Consider the following 26,784-nt stretch of genomic DNA (forward strand, 5'->3'; position numbering starts at 1 on the left):
GGATTGCAAGCAATCTCATGTAAACAACAAAGTAAATTAGGGGTGGTAACGTGGCACTATGCTGTCACAAATTTGATAGCAAAACGTCAACCATGGCCAAGCAGACGTGCTAGGTGGTAAACAATGAAACACAGTCATCTCAAAGACATCTACTGAAAAGAAGTTGACAAGACTGCATTAGGAATCATACGGCGTACATCTTAGTCACTCTGCATGTTCTCCAGCATGGAGGTTTCAGAAATGTGACAGATTAACTTAGCTTTTGGGAATGCACCATAAACCATGGGCTGTGAATGTAAAAACGAAGTTGTCTATTGCTTTTTAAGTTTCCATGGCTAAAGTTTCAAGGTCTGCAGACACTCCACCAGGTGGGATCGGAGCTCGCAAAACTGTGATTTGGAAAGGAGCCTTGCATGTCCTTCCAGAGTGCAGGCTCCAGCAGAGATATAGGTCCTGTGAATCTATGAAGGCCACTCTTACTTTAACACTGATCACCCACGCTTGATGCTAAATACAAAAGTGCACCATGATCAAAATCCAGGAGTATGCTGGCACTCTAAGGAGATACGGCAAAAAGGCACACCCCTCAACAGCCATAAAAGCAGAGACCTTTCTAGGGCACTGGATACGTTAACAGAAGTGTGCAAGAATCTGAGGAGCATGGACAGTAGATGGTTGGCAACAAGGTTGAATCCAAGACGAACTGTAGCTTTGTAGAAGGACTGGTTTCATTTTCATTGCCAGTCTGGTGAAGATTTCCATAAATTACAAACAATGGTGATCTAGAAAACTACAATAAGAAAAGAGTCAATGACACCAAGAGATTATTAAAGTACTGGATATCATGGTTAAATGTTACTGTCGTCATGGCGGAGTCCACTTGGCTGAATGGAAGCAACCATGATTTGAAACTCTCAGAAGACATCAGGCTCTCCATTTAAAGTCTAGTGACTTCGAGCGAGGTGGAATCTGACCTATCACACAACAAAAACCTTTGAAAGGTGGATTCTAAATTTTCAAATGTGGTTCAACTACAATAACTTCTTAAACAGCATGTGCATTTATAAAGATCTAACTACAAAAACTGATGCTCACAATAGTGACCAGCCAAGCATGTTATTTCACTTCAAGCTCTAGTCTTAGAATCTTTACAAAAAAAAGTTGTTTGTCAAAGATGCTGAAGCCCATCAGCTACCACAGGAGTGTTTTAGTGAGAATGTAGGCACCACAACCATATAGTACTATTTCTTATGACTGCACCAAAAAATAATGCATTTTCAGGGTTGGAAAGAATAGTCTGTATCTATGTACCGAGAGCAGAGTTACTCTAACATTTTATAAACATTAGATTTAAAAAGGTCAACATTCCGTTAATAAAATTATCTCTGGGCTATGAAGTATTGCATATGAAACTGTAACAAATACCAACATGCCTTCCTTTCTCAAGCACCATTGCATACATGGTCAACGCCAAGAAACAAATCAATTTTTGTCCTCCAATGATGGGCAACGTACCAAAAGGTATCACAGAAAATTATAATCACTCCACTGACCGAAACGGAGGTGAAAATGTTGTCGGATTCCAAAGTTTCCCTAGCAGACAATTATGTAAGAACCCACTCATGGAGTGAAACTAAAATGCCAAAGGTGTGGGGGAAAAACTGATTAAAGTGCAGCGACCTGTAATTCCGGATCCCTCTTGTAAAACCAGAAAAATAACCGAGACGCTAGCTGTCCTTCATACAGTATGAAGTTAAGTGGTTGCTTACTGTAACAACGCATTTTCCTCTGTGTGAGGCAACACGATTACACAAACAATTTGCTTTCATTTTCACTTTTAATCGGAGAACTTTCACGTTCAAGGCAACACTGTTCTTTGAGCTTGAAAACTGTTGGTTTGATCTATAAAAAAATTACAAATAAAAATGGGAAGAGCCTTGCCTAGACAAGATTTTTTTTTTAATTTTTCGGGAATATTTTTGTCACTATTTTAAAAGTGTTTTGTGCATGTAGACGGGAATGAGTGTTTTATTTAATAAGGATTCCATGGCAAAGGAGAAAGACGACTAAATAATTACGTTTATATCTTGAAAGAAGGATGTAGGACGGGGGGTCGGGGGCTGCTGAACCGGGCTACTGCCATCTTACCAGGCCATTGCATAAAGTCTGGGTTGGACCCAGTCCTGCTTGTCAAAAAGCAATCTGATCCCGATATGGCACTGCAGGTGTTTACGCCGCGATTCACACTACTTGCAAACAAAACAGTAGACATGTTTTCTGGGGCAGTCACATTCAACAAGCTTCGTTAACACTGCAACTATTAACCATGGTAATCGTCTCCACCTGCTAGTCTTCCCCTAAGTGACTTCTCCCTTCACACAGTCACACTGATCGGAGTAAATGCAACAGCTGAGCACACAAAAGGCAGCTGCCTCAAGGGTGGCCAACTGCACAGTACTGGTAAAAATAACCCGACTCAGCCCAAGGGACAGTCAACACTTCTATCAGATCAGACATTGGAGGACAACAGGGCTGACAGAAACCAAGCTACATATTGCCTTCCAACTAGTCTGCACTGCAGACCACGCCATAATTGTATCATAATCCACTGTAGCAATGCATGATCTGAAATCATAAGCCGACAAATAACGGTATGCAACACATATTCCACAAACAAAGATGTATACAGAGTTTGCATATTAACAGTGCTTCAGAAGTAATTAGCCACACACACAGGGTCACTTTAATAACAAAAACACAAACAAGGGCTGATGAATGAGCCTATGGAGTCGGCTGTGGGTTTGCTAGAGAACCCCCATACACCCCCCGCCCGTCCTCCATTTTACCTGATTGCTTGTTATCGCTGGTCTGTACCTCTCCGTTGGTGACCGGCTCTTGGCTTTTAACAGTGCCGCTCCCTGATTGGCCGTTCAACAATTTAGCAGCAGATCCCAGGTTGGCAGCGATAGTAGGCAAATGCTGGCCCCGCTTCAGAAGCTGTTTCTGTTCCTGGTGCCGGAACCGAGGTGGTACTTCACGGGGAGGGTATCGAGGCAGTGGCTGCGGCGGAGGCGGCCAGTTGGTTGTGGCCCTCTTGGCATTATTAACAGTGCTGGTTGCAGTGGAAGTGCCGTTATTACAGTTGGCAGGAGGAGGCTGGCTTACTATGGTCTTGGTTTGTTCTGGTGCTACTCCCCAAGGAGAGAGAAAGAAAGAGAAGGTCAGAAACAGGAACAAAGTATGCAAAACGTAAGGTACATGTGCAAAAAAGGGGTACGTACGGGTGCTATAAAACTAGAGGAGATGGCATACCTTTCAGTACAATGCACTTGTGTGCTGTGTACTCTTCTTTGCCTTTCCAAAGAGACAATGGGCAAACAGAGTAACAGAAAAAGTGAAATTAAGAAATTACTCTCATACTAAAAGTAACCTCGCTACTTGGTCCCAAAACACCTCCACTGACCAGATTTGGGAGTATTACCAACCTTTCCTTAGTCTGATGCTATCGAGCGTAGAGGTTACAAATGCATTTGTAAGCTTACCCATTGACCTACTCTGCCACCTGCTAGAATAGTCTCTCCAGTTACTAGCTACTAGCAGCACAAAACCATAGCAGGTTGGAATGGACGAGTAAGCACTTCCGAAGGAGTGACAAATTATTAAAAGCAGAAGCACAACCCAACAATAAGGGTATACCGGTGAATACAGTATACATACTAGAATCTAATTCACACAATAGTCCACTGTTATGCAGCCCTAAGTATGGGAAGGCTCTAAAGTACAGAGCAGCAGGATTTCAGTAGCACCACCATCTAGAAGGCAAGAACTAACTAGTGCATAATTTCAAACTTTGCTTCAGCCCCAGAGGTAGTGTTGGGGTAACTAGTGCTATATGAATGCAAACCTTTCTTCCCTTTAATCCCTCCGCTATCCTTCTCACTCCAAATAACTGACTAATATCCACCACTGAAATTACTTTCATATTTCACCATACTAATTCACCACTAATCCTTTATGGGCTTCCGGAGTAGCGTGCTTCAACACCCCATCAGGGGTAACCAGCGCTATATAAATACAAACCTTTTTTCCTCCTCTATCTTTCTGCTATCATTCCAAATCCAAATAACTGACTAACCTATCCACCACTTAAAATGTACTTGCATGTTTCACTATTCTAATTCAACACTAATCCTCAATGGGTCCCGGAGTAGCGTGCTACTCACCGAAAAAGCGCTTCGACGCCTCGTCAGGGGTAGTAAGCGCTATATAAATGCAATTACAATACAATACAATACCAATACGAACAAGCATTTGTAAAGCAAATGATATCCTGGCTATGATGTCGCGGACATCCAGGTCTTTACTGAAGGAAGCTAGCTAGTGACTTAATCTAGTGCTGCTACTTCCTCTCCCAGAGAGCAACCTCCAATGAGGGACGGATGCCTAGAAAACAGGCCTGTCAAGGGCAGTCCTTCTGCATGTGGCAGGGCATGGAGGATGGTGCTTTGGGAAGTTACATTTAAGGAAAGAACCGTAGATCAGAGGGTAAGAAAATGCGGTCTAGTGTGTAATGCTGGTCTACAATCTAATCCTCACAGGACCAAAACTGCAACTGCGTGAAACATAATGCTATTCTTTCACCTGAAATGCATTACATTTGTGAAAATCAAACATGTTAAACAAACTAACGCACAAAATATCTCGGAACAGCCCCGTTAATGTAGAAGGCTTAGTTGCTATCCAGCCAGGCGTGTGCTACCAAAATAAAGATACACAAATACAGTGACCATCTAGTAAAGGAATTGTCCATGACCACAGCACCAGGTAATTCTGAAATCATATAACCCCGAACTTAAGTACATTTCAGATTGAAATATGTGGCAATGAAAAAGCTAACGTGGGCGATTTATGCAGAAACTACCAGTTTTCCTCACATGCCAGTAGGTTGGTTTGCTTTTGGCATCGCAAGTGGAGGTGGTTATACAGTGTTTGTGAGAAGCACCAACAGATTGCAACAAAAAAAGCCCAAAACAAGGCCCATCTTCTCAGAGGTGTGTGGTGTGTTAGAGTACATGTTTTATAATGTTTTACACCCAAGAACACATCTAACACGTCTACATAAACGCAAGCACCTTACCCATCATATCTATATTTTTGGACCCACGCTGTTTCTGAAGTGAAACTACCCCTACCTAATATCCTCATGACTTACTTTGGGGTAACGGGTAATAAATGAAAATGCCAATTAAATAAGGCCACTGTTCCAATTTGTACATCACAAATGTGTCTCTAATGAAATGTTATAAAACGCAAAAAGCAGCTCTGAAACAGAATTCATGGGAGTCTCATGGCTACTATCTGCAGGGAGGGCAGTAGGAAGGGTGCTGTGCTAAAGCCCTGCGTCTCCCCCAGATTAGGGCCAATGGGGGGGTAGGACTACTCATCCTCTCTAAGGAAGGGGCAAGGGGCCCAGCTCATCGCTTCAATGAGGACGGGCTCAGGTATCCAAATGATAACAGACCCTTTAGCCGTCTTTTTTTCTTCAGGTTAGAAACGAGACAATGGTTGTGGTTTTCTATATGTAAGCATACAAAAAAGGTAATGAACAATTTACGAGTCGCTGCTATTCTTCTAGGTGGCCTGCAGTCAACATTTTGGTAAACAAAAGGATGCCAGATCTGCGACTAATTAACGTGGAGACAAGTACCAGAAAAAACAATATCGATCCATGTGTAGATATTCTGCAGATGTATACCCTTTAGTAGTAAAAAGCCAGAGAAGACTCCATAACAAAATGCAAATGGATGTTTCTTATTCACACTTTGAGCACAACAGCCTATATGACAAGGGCCATGGAAAGGTGGCACAATGTAAAATTAACAGGAAATATTCCCTAAACCAAGACTGATACCAGGCCTAGAAGATCATAAATGGTGAGTAAAACCAGAGTGAGTAACTATCACACCTTGATGACTGCATGTATTCGTAGCAAACAACAAGGAAGCTTGATTTGTCGCATGTCACCTAAGAGGGGAACCTTAAATTCTTAGTGGAGAGCATCGGGCGGGGATGCTGGTCTTGGTCAGAACACAATACAATATGTCGCAGCACCTCAAACGCTGGACAAATTGTTCTGTACAAAAAAAAAAAGACGAAAAGATGGTGTTTGCACCCTCACACTCAAATTATGGGTCTCGGAACACTGCTATTGTCAAGGAGGAACAAGCAAAAGACTTCATGTAGTGTCATCTAGAGACGAGTTCATGTATTAAAACTACAATTGTGCCAGGACGCAGCCATTTTTAGGTTTTGCCTCGCCAAAAAGATGCGCTCTGCGCATCTTTTTCGCGCAGGCGAAAACCTGATGAGAACTGTAGTGTGCTTTGGGTCGGCCCTCGTCATTCATTGGCTGGCTCCGTAAATGGAGCCTAGCCATTGGATGAGGGGCCTGTCCGTCAATGCCGGACCAGACACGGGGGCGTTCCTGACATTCTTTGGCTTTTGCCGACGTCACGCGACGCCGGGAACGCCCCCGAGTCTTGTCCGGCATTGCCGGCACTTCTGCGTCTCTCCTCCCCCGTTTCCCGCCCCGTGACTGGCCGGCCGGCCAATCCTAGCGCGGCCGGCCGGAAGTGCCCGCCCCCCGCAGCCCGGGGGAAGAAGGAAGACGGCAAGAAGTATGGCGGCGCCCGCGGGGCTCCCGTGGCCTGGAGGGAACCCCGGGAGATGCGGAGGACGTTGCCGGTCTCCCATGCCGAAGAGGGAGACCGGAGAAGTGCCAGAGAGATTGTCGACGTTGCCGGTCTCCCATGCCGAAGAGGGAGACCGGAGAAGTGCCGCCGTCGCAAGGTGCAGGTGAGTCGATTTTTTTTTTTTTTTTCCCTCCTCTCTTCCCCTGCCTTCCTGCCCCAACCTCTCTCCCCCTGTCTCCTACCTTCACTCGTCGCTCGTCATGTCCTCCCGCAGACCTGACCCCGGCGGCCGTACTTCGGTTTAAGCAGGCTGACTTTAGAGAGCGTTGATTGTCATTGAGCAAGGAGGGGCAGAGGTAAAAGTGAAACTCTATGCTTGCGAGTTGGAGCTTCTGCTTTAAAGTTTTGCAAAGCATGTGCTGGAGTTAATGGAAGCACCCTTTGCATGTTTAGAATGGACATTCCGTCTGTGAAGATTCCTCGTGCTCTTGCTCTCAACAAATCCTTAAGAATTTCTATTCCGGTAGAACCCGCATCAAAAGAACATTATCAATGACATACTTTGTATTTTATTTTCTTTTGGTCGCCCAATTACTTTCATTCATTTCCACGACAACACTTTACAAGTGTTTTGCGGGTTACACTCATCCTCTGGTCTTATGTCTCTGTGTGTCCGTTCTATGAATGGTGAGTTGTATGGAAAACGTTGTCAGGACCTGATCACATTATGCAGAGGCAGGCCTTGAAAATTTTCCTTGTCATTGGCAACCAGAATGAAGTCAATGTTGAAACGCTTGCCGTCGTCTTTACTTCACTCAGTTGTCAGTAACTGTGTCCCTTTGAACCTATAGAAACGCTGCATCCTTGAGAGCACTATTGTTAAAGACCTTCTCCAGACCGTTTGTAGGTGAGTTCATTTAAAGTGCTTGTAAGGGAGTAAATCAGATGTGGACAAACTTCTAGGAAATAAACTGCCAATAAAAGCTTTGGTGTTTTAATTTAGTAATCCGTATTGTTATTTAGTCCACATTTTCCAGTATGATATTGCCATTATCAAACTTTGTATTTATTACATTTAAGACTACCGATGTATAACTTGCCTCTGACATATGTTGGGTAGGGGAGCAGTTAGTTACAACTCTGCTAAGTGGTCCCAAGTCAAGTATGTTACACTCAGAACTGGTTTATAAACCAACATCATTTAACATGTCTTGACTTCAAAGCCTATATTTCTGTCAACAGGCATTGACAAAGCCCGTAGGTCTTGCTTGTGAAATCTGTTGGACTTTGCCAATGGTTTTTTCTCTCTCCCAGATGGATCCGCGATGGCGAGCGCATCCTTGATGGTTATCTTTGAATTAATTTTCTTATGCTTTAAGAAACTCAAAAATGTCCACCACAGATTGGCTGATCCAAAGCGACCATCTGTGCCATTTTAATATGTCTGCTACTGATGGTGCAGGAGGTAGCACTCAAAGCTCGAGGGTGCTGGTGCAATTGGCCACAGGTAAAGGGGGTTCTAATAAATAAAGGGATTGGGAGGACTGAAAAGGTTTATTAAAGCGAAGGGCTGGGGAACTAGGGGCAGTAGGAAAGCACAATAGTTCCTGATATGCACTTCAGTCTGATGTCGGCAGTGGAAGGATACCTTCCATCCAATCTAAACCCTGTGACTCTGAAATGCTTATTTGCAGGACAAACATATGACTAGTGAGGAAAGCCTTGGGAATCAGAAGCACGAAAGGGAGATGGACGATAAAGCCATCCGATCATGAGTGAGTGGCTAAGCCGACTGTTATATAATTCACAGCAGGTTTTTTACACCAGTCAGCTGAAGGTGTTGATAAGCGAGACCTAAAAAAAAAAATAATAAACCTACAAGTCTCAGAAGACAGACCACTGCTGGCTATAAAGCCTGGCCTCGTTGAGTGCGCTACATAACGTGGCACAACATGATAGCATTAGAGTCATCTCTAAGATACGGGCAGACTTGGAGCAAAGTATGTCTTGTATAATTTTATTGGCATTGCAGCAGGATTGAGGATTAGACCAGTGTTTGGCAATCTGTGGGTGGCGACCCATTGGTCGGTTGTGAGCCGAATTTTGGTGGATCGCATAAGTGCAATCAATAAATAAAGGTTCTTTTAGATTCTGTATCCATCTTCCCACATTTGCTGTACCTCAAAGACAGAAGTCAAGTGTCAGGCTGAGTCTTCTGGCAAATTGGTGCTTATTTTGTTTAACATTGGGGTTGATTAACTAAAAATTAGCATAACTGCTGATATATTGGGGTGAAAATAGAGTCCTGTGTCAAACACCATTTTTGCAAACCTGCAACACCTTCCTAAAGAGGTTTAGTCCTCATTGAATGTATGTGATGAAATCAACCTCATTCGCGAGGCAACAAAAAGGTTGACATTAATACACAGGTCCCGTGATGCAAATTGAAGAAGAAAAAAAAACAGCCCTTCGTCCCATTCACTCCAGACATCTCCATTCGCACCTCTGCATTATCTTCCTAGAGAACAACCACCAGAGACGAGTTGTTCCCAAATAAAACACAGTGACTGCTACTTGAGGCCCTGAAATTAGAAGTGTGCACAATGCAGTTTCCGGGATCGGACATTAGCACAACTGATTTAAATATGCCTCAAGTTGTAACACGTAGAACAAAGATGGAAATTAAAGCCAGTTTACAAGAGAAGCAACATTCCAGTTTTCACTCCACAGCCATCACACAGCTCCACCGATGCACCCACCGCACAGCTCCACCGATGCACCCACCGCACAGCTCCACCGATGCAGCCACCACACAGCTCCACCGATGCAGCCACCACACAGCTCCACCGATGCAGCCACCACACAGCTCCACCGACACAGCTCCACCGATGCACCCACCACCCAGCTCCACCGATGCACCCACCACACAGCTCCACCGACACAGCTCCACCGAGGCACCCACCACACAGCTCCACCGAGGCACCCACCACACAGCTCCACCGAGGCACCCACCACACAGCTCTACCATGCCCCCACCACACAGCTCTACCATGCCCCCACCACACAGCTCCACAGATGCACCCACCACACAGCTCCACTGATGCACCCACCACACAGCTCCACCGACACAGCACCACCGATGCACCCACCACACAGCTCCACTGAGGCACCCACCACACAGCTCCACCGAGGCACCCACCACACAGCTCCACCGAGGCACCCACCACACAGCCCTACAGATGCACCCACCACAGAGCTCCACCGATGCACCCACCACACAGCTCCACCGATGCACCCACCACCCAGCTCCACCGATGCAGCCACCACCCAGCTCCACCGACACAGCTACACCGATGCAACCACCACACAGCTTCACCGATGCAACCACCACACAGCTCCACCGATGCAGCCACCACACAGCTCCACCGACACAGCTCCACCGATGCTCCCACCACCCAGCTCCACCGATGCACCCACCACACAGCTCCACCGACACAGCTCCACCGATGCACCCACCACCCAGCTCCACCGATGCACCCACCACACAGCTCCACCGACACAGTTCCACCGATGCACCCACCACACAGCTCCACCGATGCACCCACCACACAGCTCCACCGATGCACCCACCACACAGCTCCACCGATGCACCCACCACACAGCTCCACCGACACAGCTCCACCGATGCACCCACCACTCAGCTCCACCGATGCACCCACTGCTTGTGCCTCCGTGTGCCCCTGTTGCCTGCTTGTGCTGTGTGGGTGTGTGTGGAGGGCTCTGTGTAGCTGTGTGTGTGGGAAGCTTTGTGTGGCTGTGTGTGTGGGAAGCTTTGTGTGGCTGTGTGTGTGGGGGGCTGTGTGGGTGTGTGTGGGGGGGCTCTGTATGGGTGTGTGTGTGGGGGGGCTCTGTGTGTGTTTGTGTGTGTCATTTGCGAGAGATAAAGCTAGTGGCATTGTAAATGGCAATGCCATTTATTTATGTTAAAAAAACATAAATAAATATAATGTCAAGAGCAATGCCAATAGCTCTAACTTTAACAAAGGCAAAACCATTGCATTGTAAATGCTTGTTTACTTAGGCCTGGAAGAAATTTGTTACACCAGCGTAATTCGACAAATTATGCCAATACACCACAAGGTGGTACCTGGCCAAAATTAAGCGTGGGAGCACAAGAACAATGCGAACAACCAGAAAGCAAACGCCTGCTGTCAGCAACACGTGCTTTTACACAATTCTTTTTAGGGCAAAAAACTTCAAGTAAAAAAAAAATGGCTGCAAGGACCTGTTTCTTCCTAAAATATAGCAGTAATGCCAGTTTCGCATTTCATTTAATTTTTGCATAACTTTGCGTAATTATACAAAAGCAAATTACACGAATTTCGCACATTAATAACTCAAGGTGGCTGCTCCACTGCATTTCAATGTGGATCATGACTCTCTCTCTTGTCTTGCAGAAGCTCTTACAGCAGGCTCTTAATCCGACCAGCTTGGTAGCAGCCACGAGACAGAGCTCGAGTTAAGGAGTGGAAGGGTGAAAAGTTTATTATAAAGGCCTCACAAAGTACCTTACATGTTTAAAAGAAAGAAGCCCCCAAGTGTTTCAATGTGGAGGGTCTTGCCAAACTCTAGCAGAAGCATAACACACTCAATTGGACTAAACCTTACAGCTGCTGGGAGCCGCAGAAGTGGAAAGGACTGGAGCAGGTGACAGAGGTATGTCATGAGGATGTCAGAGACCCTTCAAGGAGACTGTCAGGCCTTGCAAGCAAGGCAGGCGGTGCTTGATTTTAATGAAGACGGATAGCAGCCCTTGAGAGGGACAGTGCGCAGCAAGCAACAAAGCACGAGCCTTCGATGACAAAGATAGCCAGCCAGGGGCTAACTGCCGCACCATGCATGGATGGATGCATGCCCCTTCCCCGCCGCCTCCCCTCCGCCTGTCACCGCACAAGCCACTTCCATTTTATTTCACAGCTGAATGGAGAGGGACAAAACAGGACGGCAGATAGGAGCCATTTCAATGTTCAGGACTTCAGAGAGAAGAGCAGGCCCTCAATCATTAATTCAATTAGCAGCTAGATTGGATAAATTGACTAACACGGCCTCTTAATTACATTACGCAGAGAAGCTATGGCAGATCTAAGCAGTCTCTTCCACATCACCAACAGCTTCCTGAGTGCTGCTGATGCGTGTATTCATCTTTCGTTGGCAAATGACGCGAAGGCCGCAATATCTTAATCTGGGAATTGAAGGCAAACATTATGCAAAGAGCGTCACTCAAAGCAATTTGCAAAGCAAACAGAAAGGCCTGCTAAATCCAACCTTTCTTTGCAGCAACATTTACAGAAAGTACCGAGAATTGGACAGATTTTTTTTTATTGTGCTGCTGGTTGTCATCAGTTTAATGGCATATGGACCTAAAAGAGCTTGCACTCTGTTGCGCAACATTCATATGGAAGAATGAAAAGGAAGCAACTTCAGGCTAGGTATTATTTTCTTGGGACTGGGAAATTCTGCAAGTCCAAAGTCACCCAAGAAAGCACATATCTCGATAACGTTCCCAAATATTGGAACAGTGCAGATCTCACTAAAGCACGTTCGTTTATGGGGTGGGGTTGAGCAACTGAAATGGCTCGCATTTGCTGTCCTGTTTGCCCCAGGTGAAGATAACACCCATGGGGGAAAAAAACGACAAGACTGATATTCTGCGTGAACTCCATTAGAGATCCCAGAGCAGGGTATGAACATAACCTGCGTCCAACCCAAAACAAGATCAGGCTTTGAGGTCTAATTCTGAAATAAAATGTTTGGATTCTCAAAATCTGAAGACAGAAAAATAACTCTCTAGAAGATGTACCTCTGTGATGTTATTTGAGAGGAGAACCCAGGATTACAGTCTCAAAACTTGCCAGTAAAATAAAGGTACATTTGGCATTTATAGCAAAAGATGTGGTTAAATGTTGCATTCTGAGAACTAGACTCCTGGACCATAAAATATAAACAACCTTTCAGAGCTATCAGAATCCTAACTTATTTGACCAAATCATCACGCCATCTCTGGTGTCAACAGAACCATCTGGTTCCTCTAGACTCAGTTTTTCCATCATCACCAAATTCTTACAAATCTGGTGGAAGTATTACTACAAAGGAGACAGTTCTTAATATTTAAAATTGAAACCTCATAGTACTAAAAAAAAAAAGGAAATTACATTTTAGTGTAAACATTGCAGCTGAGAGCTTTAAAGGCGCCTGCAAAGCGCTGAATGCATTAGGGACTATCGCTGTGGAACGCACGATTCTCCAAATATCTGTGAATGCAAATTTAGAACCAACAATGCTAAGTGAAAATGTGATGATGAATGGTTCAACAAGATAGCAGGCTCAGACTAAATGTGGGGACACAAAAACTGAGTAACTTACTAAAGCGAATTCAATATTATTATCTATGCATGAAAGGCTAAAACTGTAAATATTTCAGAATCCCTAATGTCACCTTGAAGTAGAATACCATTCTTTGCAGACCTACCCCCTTAACTCTCAAGACGAAAGATGGCCTTTCTGAATTATGTTGGATTGGAGGAGCTATTCGACGTGTACCAGACCAGTATCAACCAAGCTGGAGGGAATTCCATCTGTCAATGGAGCAAGAACCAGGAACCTCTGATGTCATTTGGTACATTGATAATTACCATAACAAGTTTTGGACACAGTTTGTAATCCCAAATGAACATACTGGATAGAAAAGAATACAGTGAATGTCTACAGCTTGGCAGCTCTCAATAGGTTTGGGTTTTCTCTCTTTCATATATATTGCTTGTTCTCTGTAAGTGCTCCAATGCCACCGTAGTCTAGTAAAAAATAAAGTATCTAATGAACTTTGCAGATCCAGCAAACATGGCATGGCGCAAAACAACAATCATTGTATGGGGCATTGTTCGGTCCCACCACCATAAAATGACAATTATACTTTTGGTCAATGCCTTGCCAGTCCTTCTACATCTCGATTCCACCCAAGGAGCAGGATTCATAATTTGAAGACCAGTTGCATGTTCTCCAGTCTTCATATAATTTGCTCACAGAAAAGCAAGATGGACTCAGCCCACAGACTATTGGTCTTAAGAACTGGCGACTGCCGAGTGGATTCTAAGCCGGTGAGGTCATCATATTACAGTTGTTGTCTGTTGGACAAAGCATCTATGACTGTCTTTGCACTACAGAGCAATCTCTTTTGAGGTTGTATGCACCTTGATACCAGTCTCCAATCTGAACGCACAGAAGTAAACACCTTGCAAGTATATGGAACGCGACAGATCACCACAAGGTCGAGTCCAATGGGCTGTGGCTCGGTTATCTGTGCACCAATCATGGTCTTGTGGGAAATATTTCCTCTGATCCAAAACCCTTGTGTCAGTAGCAATAACTAAGGAGTCAGGAGAATTCAACTCTGACCCTTTAGCTAATTTAGCTGCGATCCACAATCGCTTAGGTCACCAAATGAGATTACAGGAACTGGATCTCCCTTTTGTACCGGAGATTTCAGCAGCCTGGGACACTGAATTATATCCCTTGGCAGGTTACACCTCCTTGCCCCTCCCCACCTAGCCTAGCATGTTACACATGCCCGACTGACATCTGCAGAATACATTCAATGCACTTTGCTTCTACGACTGTAGATTCTGGCCTCATCTATCGCCAGTCACGGGTACGCTCCACAGCCTGAGGTCCAATAACCACCAATAAACTCACTCCAACCTCAGCAGTAAGCCTCTGCCCCTATCCAGTTCATGTTTTCTGTACTGCATCCAAGCAGTCACTGCTCATCGTCCATAGCAATAAGTGCAGCGCCCCCATCCCAGCAATTACAACTTTATGGCCCAGTCATTGCTCTTATCAATCTAAAACCAGCAATCTCAGTCCGTTAGCCAGATATGTCCCCACTATTCCATCACTGCTCACAACAGTCAATCCCCCTGGTCCCTCACAACAGCATAAAGAGCTCGTCCTGCATGCCCGGCAGCCACCGTTCTCACAGAGGTCCGCCTGCAGCTGACTCTTCCGAAACCGCCATTGTTTATTCCATGCCTGTCACTCGCCTCAGCAGTCAGCATTAACCCTTGGAGGGGCCAAGCTTCCCTCACAAGTCCCCGTCACCAGCTCGAGCCACCACAACCATCACACACCCAGCATAACACCAACCACTGTTTTGTGCAGAGAGGCCGGTCGGGCAGCCACTGTTCTACGCCCCACCACTCAAACCTCGGCATTCCTGCTCCACCCCCCAGCAGAAGCACCCCCTTACCGCGCAGCCCCCTGGAGCCCTGTTCCTAGCTTCCACTGTTACTGATCTGCCCTCGCTCGACCCCGTCACTGCTCTGTCCTCGCCAATCAAGCCTTTGATTGTGCAATCACTAACAAAAAAAAACAAAAAAGCAAAGGTCTATTTACAGAGCAGACTTGGACGTCTGATCTGGCAACTTAGGGACGGTGACAGGAAAAACACAAAAAGATTAAAAAAAACAGATGAAATAAATAGAATTTGGAGCCCTTTAGTTGCTGAAACAGAGGAACGAGGTGGAAAACAAACGCGAACACTTTCACCCATCGCCGCCCGCAGTCGGGGCTAATTTTTCTTCCAAAGACCGCAGAAGTGTTTACTCACAAACTTTCTCTGCTGCGCCATGCCTGGCACACACGCCCCCGCCCATCCGGAACAGTCTCTTCTGCAACGGAGCGGTCTAAAGCGTTCTTGGCGAATCTCTCGCCCGTACTTATTCTACATGACAGCAAACATTTAAACATGCCCACGCAAAAACAAAAAGTTACATGAGCCCGGACTTACGGCGAAGGTCTCCAAGGAAAGGCGCTTCCAGCTGCGGTTGCTCTCCCACTCGGCGGATTTCATTAGAAAATGGAGGAGCAGCATGGTGTCATTTTACTGCTCCGAGTGCGCTGCCTGCCAACTCCCCCTGGTGCAGGGGCCCCGGCGCGCACAGCCCCCGGCCCCCGCCCTCGCGGGCACGGAGCCTTTCATGCACGGTCCCGGGCGGGCAGGGGGGGGGGGTCGGCGCGGCCCGGACTGCGGTGGGAGGGCGGGCGGGCGGAGGGGCAGCACCAGGCATCGACGGGGGCGAAGATGGCGGCGCAGGCAGGCTGGGCTCCCCGACCGCAGGCCCTCACGGGGGCTGCCGGCGCGTTAACCCCCGCGGCCCCGAGAGCGGAGGAATGCGAGCACGGGCTCCAGGGGCCGGGAGGGCCGCGTAGCCACCGGAGAGGGCTTTCACTCGGATGCCGTTCCCCGGTGCATCGCCGTGCCAGCGACGCCTCAAAGCCCACGGGAAGGACACACTGGGCCGATTATAGACTTTCACTTGACATCAATAGAAAGGCGGCTAAGGAAAGAGCACCGACTGGTGCATTCTATGCATCTAAAACCTTTAAAATGGGCGACACCAATGCAAGCTCTCTTGCTGTGCACACAAAGTAAAATAAAGAGGGGGTGCATTTAATTTATAGTACACAGAGTGGAGACGAGCTGTGGGGAACTAGGCAACTGGAACATATCAGAGCACATTGTGCACAGAACAAGCGTCGGCCCAGCTGGGACTTCCTTACCACTTGACGGGAAGACACTTGCCTTTTAGTGACTGAACGAACGGTTCGGTGTTTTCATTCGAGGAGTTTTTTGTCGAATTATATATATATATATATATATATATATATATATATATATATATATATATATATATATATATATATATATATATATATATATATATATATATATATATATATATACACACACGAAGAATGAACGACCGAGCTATAGTAGTTTATCAGTGATCAATAATGTGTGTAAATAGAGCGGGAGGTCAAGTTAGGTCGTCAGCCCTAAGAAGCCGGGGTTCCCGCATAACGCATGCTGGCTGCAACCTGTGAACTTCGACTTATGAACCTTACATCGTATTCCAAAAGAAAACAGTTGTTTTTATTTAAATGTATTTTATTAGCATTTTATACAAATCCTCACAGGATACAAACAGGAAAGCAAGAGAGATAGTACAACAATGACGTACGGGCTGTGCATTATATAATCACAGCCTTTCATCCTTTGGCACCGCAAGTGATCATGAGAACTACCGGCTCACTAATACAAATATTCGCCTTGTCTATCTAGTACCTTCCACAAGAACATATATTGCTTTAATGAGAGATTTGAAAAAATGAACTAGTATTTTTAATAGGCGTTTAAAGTTTAATTAAAAGAAAATACATGATTTTTTGTAATGTATAATATTTTGGAATTGATTATACATGGAGAAAGATAGCCCTACAAATTACTGTACAGTAACCGTTGATTTCTGGCCATTTCTGAAACAAAACAACCAACACCAGTATGTACTATGATAGGGAACCCATCAAAAGTGACGTCATTAAAAGTGACGTCCTTAAGACATACAATTCAACTCCTTTTCGATGCAAAGCAAGCCTCAAGCTCCAGGCGAAGATTTCACCACAATTGGAGGCTGGAACAGGCTCCTCACCATTACCACACTGGAAAAGGCATGGATCAGGATTAGTTATACTTTTACTCCTTCAGCTTATCCCAGCACCTTGCCAAGTGCAACTGCAGGACACATATGCAGCTCTAGCATAAGGTACACCCCCCTCCATGCAAGTGGCTTGTAGTCCTTCAAGCCTCGAGATAGAACAAGCATTTGCAATGCAATAGGTCTCGCATTTACGAGAGTTTGAGCTATTGGCATTGTAAATGACAATGCCAATCGCTTAAACTTTCGCAAATGCGAGACTTATTAGATTGCAAATGCTATTAAGTGCCCCATACGGCGCTTTTAAGTTAATGGCAGCTCAAGCTCGCCTAAAGAAAGGGGCACGGCCGCCTTAAAGTGAAAGCGCAGTATGGGGAGCTTTTATAAAAAAGCATCGATTTGTCAAGTTGACAAACAAATGCTTTTATTTGTGAAAGTGCCTCATGCCGTGGTTTAACTTTAATTGAGGCCCGCGGGAGGGGTCGCGCGGCGCCGCCATGCTTGTGACGGAACTACTCAGTCACGGGCGGGCTGTGCTTCTGACGGAGTGGTTCCGTCAAGACTCCGCCCACTCACAAATTCGCCCGCACAGTCGGGGGAATCAGTGCCGCATGGGCGGAGCGGCCGCGGCATGACGGAACCACTCCGTCGTGAGCACACGCCACCCATGGCTCGTGACGGAGTGGTTCCGTCACAAGCAAGGAAGGGGGTATAGTGAAAGCACTGTATGGGACGCTTGTAAACAAAAAAAGTGAATAAATATTAAGAAAAAATCACGTTCGCGTTGGGCTGCAAACAACAAACTAAAGGCACGGCCACCACTGTATCAGTGGCGTGCCTGGCTATGAAAAAAAATAAAGCGTTGGGGAGAGCGTGTCCTGCCTGCAAAAGCAGGCAGAAAAAAAAACATTTAACCTAACCGTATTCGGAGGCTTTACTTAAAGCCTAGTGAGAAACAACACATGTAACAGGGGGTGTCCTGATAGGTTACACAATGAGACCAGGTGGTACAAAGGAGGGACTACAAAACCTATTGACCAATGAAAAGCCACAGTTTACAAAGGACAATGACAAGTCAATGAAAAATATGGGCGCAGAGTGGGCGGAGCTCTAAGTTCATACCTGAATACAGCATGCCTCGCAGAGCAGCGCAAGCGATGCCCTGCCTCAACCTTAAAAACTAAGCTGCAGTGGTGCTGGTGAAAGAACGGTCAACTGCTTGACTGAGGACCACCCCCCTTTTGAGAGAAGAAAAATCTGTGCCTGGATAATTCTTCTGGAGGTGGCCAGAGGATTTGGAATTATTCTAAAGTCCCAAGTTTGCAAAGTGTCTCAAGAATGAGGGCTACAGCACACTCAGAATCCTCCCAGGATGCATTGTACCTAAAAGCAGGACGCAGCTGGTCCAAACAAGGGCTAAGGAAATCGGTCAGACATACGGCTCATACGAGAGTGTAAGGGACTAGAACCGAGTCGCAATTTAACTGCAATCTTATCACTACATTAGAAAACTGATCACAACACAGGCAAGCGTGGCACACTGGCAGACTTACAGGAACAAACAAAGCTCCAAGGATAACACTCCAGGTGCTGCCCCCAAACAAGAAACAAATCTCAAGGAATGACCTCGAAGTAAGTGATAAACCAGGTGAGAGAAACTGAACAAATCTTCTGCACAAGCCGAGGCTCAGCCACTTGAAAGCACTCGAGATGACCAACTCCTCAATTTGATCCAGCAAATTCACCACAAAAGTAAAATACATAAAACTGATGCTTTTTTTTTTTTTTTTTTTTTTTTTTTTTTAGAGTCAGCTGCAGGTGGAGAACTGAGGCTAAGGAGCAATGGGCATGCACCAGGCAGAGAGGAAGGTCACCTCACTAGCTCAGTTGGTTAAAAATGCACCTTAAGCAGTCAGTTTTTTTCCTTACATGGTACTGACTTTTCCTCTCTGCTGTAGGGTTCAAATGACCATTTGCATGAATCTGAAAAACTGTGTTTGTACATTAAGGGTCAGTAATCCAACTGTCTGCTTGAGTGCTACATCTAAAACACTTCACTGTTCTAGTAAAACATTTGATCAAAGTGATGTGGAAAAACAAACGAAAAATCATTTGCATCAGACACTAAATAACAGAACTCCATGCCCTACGTGCGGCCTAAAATTCCTCGTGGTCCTTAACAGGGATCCAGAGCTTCTGACTGGACTTTCAAGAAACTTTAGAATACATAGGGCAGACAGTACAAATGCAGGCTGTCGCTCATGGAGAGATATTCTAATGTACCAATTGAGTACGACCTCTTACAAGAGGACCACTGGTTATCAATCATCCCAAAAAGGGAACCATTTCACACAGGAGTTACAAAGTCAACCAGAGAGCCACTCTTCAGCAACAGAACATCACACGACTAGGATGCTAAAGTGATGGAGAAACATCGACCTTTGGAAAATAAAGGATTAGTTCACAAAATGCACTGAAACGAGCACTGCACAATGAGAACATCTGAAACCGAGGCTTACCTTTGTTTTTTTGTTCAACGACCTGAAATGTAAACAAACAGACGTGTTACTGTATGGGATAAATAGGTCAACAAGCAACAAGTGGAAAAGCTCACCAAAAATCAAAGGCGGATGCATATCGGCTATGGCTCGTCACCACCCACCCAGACAAAGCCTTTGCCTGATCACTGGAAAGTCCTTTATGGACTAGGCAGGGAACTGAGACAATACAAAGCGATTTCTTGTTCACTATGCGCAGGTAATAAGGACACTGTGCAGCAATCCTTTTTATAATCCAGTTTTAACACCACAGAACGTTCAAGAACGCTGGAGCAGAGGCGAGTGCTCTCGTCAGTTTATGTTGCAGAAATATGGCTAATAAGCCATTATTTGTAAGTTTCCAGAAGAAACAAAATATTTAGGTGTATTCTGCACCCCTCTCAAAAAAATATATATAAACAGATGCACTGGCAAAGCCAATAGGTCAGGCGTTGGATGCCAGTTTTTGGCTTTGTCAATGCTTGTTTTGGCTGTTTTTGCAAACCTTTTTATGTTTGGGGTGGGGGGGCACCATTATAAACAAAAAACATTGCACAAAAAAAATAATCAATGAGCACACATTGCAACTGTAGTGACAGGCACTCAAGGGAAGTTCTTAGTGGTTGGATGCGCTTTTATGAAAGCAGAATGTCAACTCATGCTTCACACAAAAGGTGATGGGTTGAAACTAGTCACTGGCAATCGATCAGGGTAGCATTCCGACCCATCGTTCTTTTGCTCACCACACCACCTTAGTTTGGACCCAACCCAATGCAAATGAGCCTTGACCCAGCTCCTCCTGTAACAGCCCAACCCAAACTGCCAGGCCAGGTCCTCCTGGAACCAACACAAGCAACTCTGGACCGAGTTTGCCCTAGTTATGGGCTCATCAATCAGCCAGGCACAGCTTGGTTCCAGTGACACAGTGAGCACAGGTCACCCTTTGGGGCTTGAGAGGCAAAAGTGGCGACGACTGGACTGTTCCCATGAGGAACAGGATCGAGACGGATTTGCATATGGCTGGGTCCAAACTGAGGGAGCATGGTGAGCAAAGAACGATTGGTTGGGACGCGGCCATGCGATTGCCAGTGATTAGACAAATTGCAAGCATTCCTCCCATCACCTTTTATGCGTTTCATGTCACTCATGTTTGCATGGCTCGAGTGCGGTGACCCATTGCCTCATGCTGCAGCGGGTGGAATTAAACTTTATTGAACCGAAAAAGCCAATGGGCAAAGACGGCTAGCTGAAAAGCATAAGTATATTTTACAAGTAATTATAGTAAAATCAAAAGGTCTAGGCTAACTTCAGATCTAACACGTTTATGCAGAATCAAGAGATGGAATGGAAAGGGGTGGTGAGGCAATTGGAGTGTAGGGGTAGGAAAGTGAAGGGTCAAGAAATTAGGTGACAACCAAAGCAGGACGGAGGAGAAACGTGGGTGGACATAAAGGTGGAGGGACATAAGTGAATAGGAGAGGGCAGAGTGCAGAAAAGGGGACATGGAATGAGAAAAGGGGAAAGAAGAGAAAGGGGAAAGAAGATAAAGGTTAAGGGTGGCAGAAGACTGGATATTGAAGAAATGTCAAGAAGAGGGAGATAGAGGAGCAGAAAAGGAGTGGGAAAGGATACAAAAAATCGGAAGTAAATGGACACATCCTTTGTCATTCTAGATGTTACTGGGTTGGGATCCCCTATGGCATAGTAACCAAATTATTCCATTAAGGCATTCATCAGCAGAGCACATCCAGCACTCCTTTACATCCAGGCTGGATGATGGGCAAAATGCTCACATTGGACTGGGATAGCAGCTTTCACTTGGGTTTTTTTTACCTTATGTACTCGTGTGTGACTTCTGCTTGAGCCCTGCTACCCTAAACTTCGGAAACGATAGTCCAGGTTACCCCCACAAGAACAAGAATCAAGACTCCTGAACTGATGGCATTGTGGTCCAGAAAAACTCAAATTACTCAACATTCAACAGGAATCTAGAAAACCTGGTGTTGAAGCATTTAAGTGGACATTTTTAGCCGCAATTAACGTAATTCTGACAAGTGGACCCTGAGTGAACCTCTTCTCTGAAGTGGCGAGTGGGGTTTGTCATCCCATACTAGACGTATGGTGGGGATGGAAAGGAGTCTGGCATACGCCATCCATGCCATCACAAGGCATCTAGTCTTCCAGTGGGATACCAGAAGAAGTCTTCGAGAACGAAGGGCTAACACCAAATTGCTCCAACACAGAGATGTGCTTGAAAACCTTGCAAAGAACCGACTTGCCATCGCAAAAAGGTACAGAAGGCAGCTGCTTGGGAAAGGGGGCTGGGGGAGTTGGATGCCAGCCAGATAAGGGCGTTGCAGAGCATGGCAGCATGAAAGCTTGGAGTAACTAGAGCAGCTGTAAGCATAACCACTCTGACTGTTATACGGCCACTGTACAGTATATACTCGTTTGTGCTTTCGCATCATTTAATATTGCTATTTACTTTTAACTGTGTGAAAGCACATATGATGTATAGAGTCTTAAACAACCGTGCCATTCTATCAGTAGTTGTTCAAATGAGGCTTCAACGATGCACCAGCAAGATAGCAGTTCTGCGCAACATCTTGCTGTCTGTCAGTTGACATTTTAGGAGCAGTAGTGGGATAAACCATCCATAGGATCCGAGAAGTGCCAGCCAAAACGCCTACTCCTCACTCAGCAAGCAGAGGCTCCAATGTAGCCCAATACATTATGGTGCTAACATTAAGCAAGAACACTGAGAAGCTCCAACTCACTCCTTCTCATTCCGCTAAAAATGAAAAAGAAAAACCACCCAATACCGATCGTTTCCTGGCAACGCTCCAAGGATATGGAACGCTCTCCCTGGAGTCCTCAGATGCAATCCCTCCTCCTGTTTCAAAAGGGACCTCAAACTCCATCTCCTTAACAAATACTTTCATGACCAACGTCAACTAACCTAGACCTCAATATCCCGAGTGGACTCCCATTCAAGGATTGTTGGTGAACGGACTGTGCTAATCACCTTGTTTTCTTTTTTTCTCTCCCCCTCCGTTGCAGTTATTTATTGTTGATGCTGTATTCTTTATCCATGATTTGCTTACTTACTGTCAGCCTTCTAGGTAATGTAAGGCCCTTCGGTTTTGCACAGTATGTATGTGAAGCGCTCTGATACCTACGGGTCTAGCTAGCGCTATACAAAACTTTAAAAATATAAATAAATAAATACATGAACTAGTTTCAGAGCACCCTTGGTGGAAGGCTGCTGCGAACACATGGCATTCCTTGGTGACTAGTCATACCAGTCAGCAGGGTGGTCTTTGGGTTTCCACTTAAACAGATCACTTTAACTGTGCTTACTACCTACTACACCTGTGCTAGGGATTGGAGTATGTCTGCCTCACAAATGCAAGCAAGTCCACACATGACCACATGTGGCACCACACATATGCGGTATCTTCAAAGTAGCCAAAAGACTATAGCCTGCATATAAACTATCAGGCGGTGTTGCCATAGAAGACAACATGCACACTCAGAAATAAACGCTTTTCATTTTGCTTTGCGCCAACCGCCTACCAAGTTTAAAGATAAATCTTTGAAAAGCTACTACGAAACGTTTAAAACCTAAATATATGAAGCCTATGCTCTTAACCCGCAATCCATGAAACCCCAAGGTCCAATCCTTCACCCTCTAGCCTAACTAAACACATACAAGTCTAAGATTAGTTCTCGACCAAAGCTTGTAGGTGAAAACTCAGACTATGACCAAAACCACAAGTCCCGGGGGGGGGCTAATCCACAGGCCCTAGGGGGCTAAGACTAACTATCCTACAGACCCCCAGGACTAGGCATAATCCCCAGGCTGCACCACATAAATCCAAGATCAACTTAATTAAATTTGATCATGAAGAAGTCTACCTCCAAGAGTCAACCCTAATAATCCACGAAACTAAATTAAGTTGACATTTTAGCATCAACAAAGTCCAAATATAGCAAACCTAAGGGTCAGATTTACTAGTGCAGTTGCATTTCAAACAAAACATCACTGGGTAAGCACTATTGCAGCAATCTGTAGCTATAGTAGGAATATTCACTTAGGTCACACAGGAGTAGTGAATGCAATTGGTTTCATAGTTAAAAAAAATGAAACTGATATTTAGGTGCTGAAGATTACTGAGGTAGAGGCATGATCAATATTGACTGTGTTCGCTTTGACAAATGGAGCTGCATGAATGGTGGGCAATAAAGGAACCCCACACCTTGTTGCAAAGTGGAAAGAAAGAACATGGCTCTTTGCAGCTGTCCTTCCACACATCTCTACTCCTGAGCTGCCAATCGACAGATTGATGCAAATGGTACAGATCTTTGGGAGGGACAGTGGCTTCAAAATAAACCGGTCTAAATTGAAGATTTAGCCTCTGAGAAACTGGATACCCAGGGCACCATAAAGGGGGCAACTTCAGATCTACAGGGAAGGGTTTAGTTACCTAGACATATACCGTATTTTCTGGCGTATAAGACGACTTTTTAACCCTTGAAAATCTTTTCAAAAGTTGGGGGTCGTCTTATACGCCGGTGTCATTTAATAAGCAAGCAAATATAGCCCAAACCCTACATTTTAAAAGGAAAACTAGGGGGTCGTCTTATACGCCAGAAAATACGGTATGTCACGAGACACCCAGATTTATTTCCAAAACTTAATTTACAAACGATCTTAGGGAAGTTTGGGGAGGGTGGGGAACTGCTGGTGGTCCCTTTCACTTTCTATGCTAGGAAGGGTGGCCATGTTCAAACTCCTCAATTTTATATCCACCCTCCAAAATAGTCCATATAGAGTCCGAGAGGGACGTTTCCAGCTGGTTGACAGTGGGATCTGTCGGTTGCTATGGAATTATGGTGCGCCATTAAGTGCTCTCTCCAAGTTGGTATGGGAGGTTTAAGATGGGGCACTGCCCTCCCGAATGTGAAGAAGTTGGGCTGCTCAGCAAGAGGTGGTCAATGATTGACAGACTTCTCACTCAATGGCACATAAGCCCAGACACAACAGATGCTGAATGGGTCGCCTGGGAATATTGGCTGCATTATATATTACAAGTCACAGACAAAACTGGCCGGCATTTGTAACACTTATCCTATGGATATGGGACAGAACGCTTAAACTCTTGGATGGCAGGCAACCTTAAAGAGGGAGACTCAGCAACAGGACCCCCAGAAACTAGATGAGATAAACAAATAAAAGGGCTTTGCTGACTGGGATTTATTTGGGATCAGTAAGTCTGGGGTAGTAGGGTCCTTAAGAGTTTCCGGAAGCTCAAGGAAGAATATGCCAAAGGGGAAGGTGTTTTGTTAGCTAATTCTCAGACATGCCTTGCGGGTAGATATACCTGAAGATATAAAAATGTTAAAGTCCAACCCTTTAGAGGATAGGATATAGGCGGAAGCTCTGCCAAGGAAGGCACTCTCGTTTATATATAAAAAAGATTTATTTATTTCCCGGATCCAGTGCGGGGGCCTCGTGGAGAGCTGGGGTCCCGGCCTGGAGGACCCTTCTGATGAGGTATGGGATGCGGCACTACAGGGGCCAAGGGAAGGTGCAACTAGAGCTGGATTCAGGCCGATACAACTTAAGGTGCTCCGTAGAGTCTACTATACGAAGACAAAAGTGGTTACATTTTGATGATATGTAATTAATTAAAGCCTATGGGGTTGGGGCCTGGTAGATACGTTTCTACACACTGCATGGGTCTCTTCAGGAACTAACAAGTATTGGCAAAAGGTAATCCACTGCCTGTCTGGAGTTTTATCCTTCTAGTTCACCCCTAGGAAGAAGTTATGCATATTGAGCACCTGCGGAGAGGAGACTGTAACAAGGTATCAGCAGCTGTTATGTAATGTGGGCATGGGGGTGGCTAGGCGCAATATTGAAAGACTACGGGGGTGGGGTCAATCGTTTGAGCACTGATACAATGGTATGGATTGGACTATGGATGCTGAACATTCAGTCTGAGAGAAGGGGATGCCCCAAGTAGGTTTGAAAACATATGGAAACAATGGTTGACCTAACAAGGGTTATCCAGAGTTCCCCAACTTGTGAGAGGGATCATACACACCCGTGAGATAATGGTCAAGTATGGGATTGTAGCAATCCCTACAAGGTGGTTGACGGCTGTATTCTGCTGAGTGCGATGGTATCACAGATGCACAACAGTATTCGTCACATGATAAAGCCACGTACTGCGTGAGCCTTTAATATGGAAAACAAACCGTTTTATAAAAAACAGTCTCTTTATGTACATTTGCGCCACCCTGATTGCCTGTCAGACTAAAAACCTCAAATAATCCTAATGATGGGAAGAATGAACATGCAGTTTGGACTCCGACTCGCCCAGTACTGTAGGTACCTCGGATTGGTATTGACGACCTTACAAACTACAAACACCTAGTGCTCGTTATTAATCAGTCAACTTAGCAGAATATAACTGACCGATAGTGAGAAAGAACAGCATTCCGCCAGTAGATAGTAGTTCCGTCAATACCATGCTTTATCACCAGTGTTACAGGAAAAGAACTGGTTTAATAATGAGATTGTAGCATGGAATATTTTTCCATGTCAGTCTACTTAGACCCTCTCATCATGTGGGAGGTTTCAGAACACTAAACTAACTTTGGTACTTATGCATGCTCACTAGGAGGGAACATCTTTACAAACTGTGCTAGAGATCATCAAAAAGATCTGCTATTTCCCGGTGTGTCCTGGTTATTAGAAGAAAAACAATTAAGCCACAAATGAATATGTTTGAAGTGTGGTTATAGCGGGAAAGAGAAGGGAGGGTAGCATAACTGAACAAAATAGCCAAGTTGAAACAGTATTAAAAGGAATAATCTCTTACAATTAATTAGTTCGAAGCAGGGTAAACGCCCAATGGAAAGTGTGTGCAAGGTGATGCCCTCAACAGCAGGGATTTGAGGGTAGGATGAACTCTTTGAATGAAACCCTGCTCCAAG

General features: G+C 45.2%; 1 protein-coding gene across 10 annotated transcripts in view; it reads right to left on the reverse strand.

Annotated features, from left to right (window-relative positions):
• Positions 1 to 26,784, reverse strand: part of TNRC6A (trinucleotide repeat containing adaptor 6A) — a 281,908-nt gene that overhangs the window by 176,661 nt on the left and 78,463 nt on the right. For all 10 annotated transcript variants that reach the window (XM_078664812.1, XM_078664809.1, XM_078664811.1 and 7 more), the window contains 2 exons: positions 19,762 to 19,783; positions 2,847 to 3,188 (listed from right to left, as the gene is read on the reverse strand). In XM_078664812.1, the coding sequence (XP_078520938.1) occupies positions 2,847 to 3,188; positions 19,762 to 19,783 (364 nt within the window). The remainder of the gene's footprint in view (positions 1 to 2,846; positions 3,189 to 19,761; positions 19,784 to 26,784) is intronic.

This window comes from Lissotriton helveticus, chromosome 10 (assembly GCF_964261635.1).
Source record: "Lissotriton helveticus chromosome 10, aLisHel1.1, whole genome shotgun sequence".
Taxonomy (NCBI): domain Eukaryota; kingdom Metazoa; phylum Chordata; class Amphibia; order Caudata; family Salamandridae; genus Lissotriton; species Lissotriton helveticus.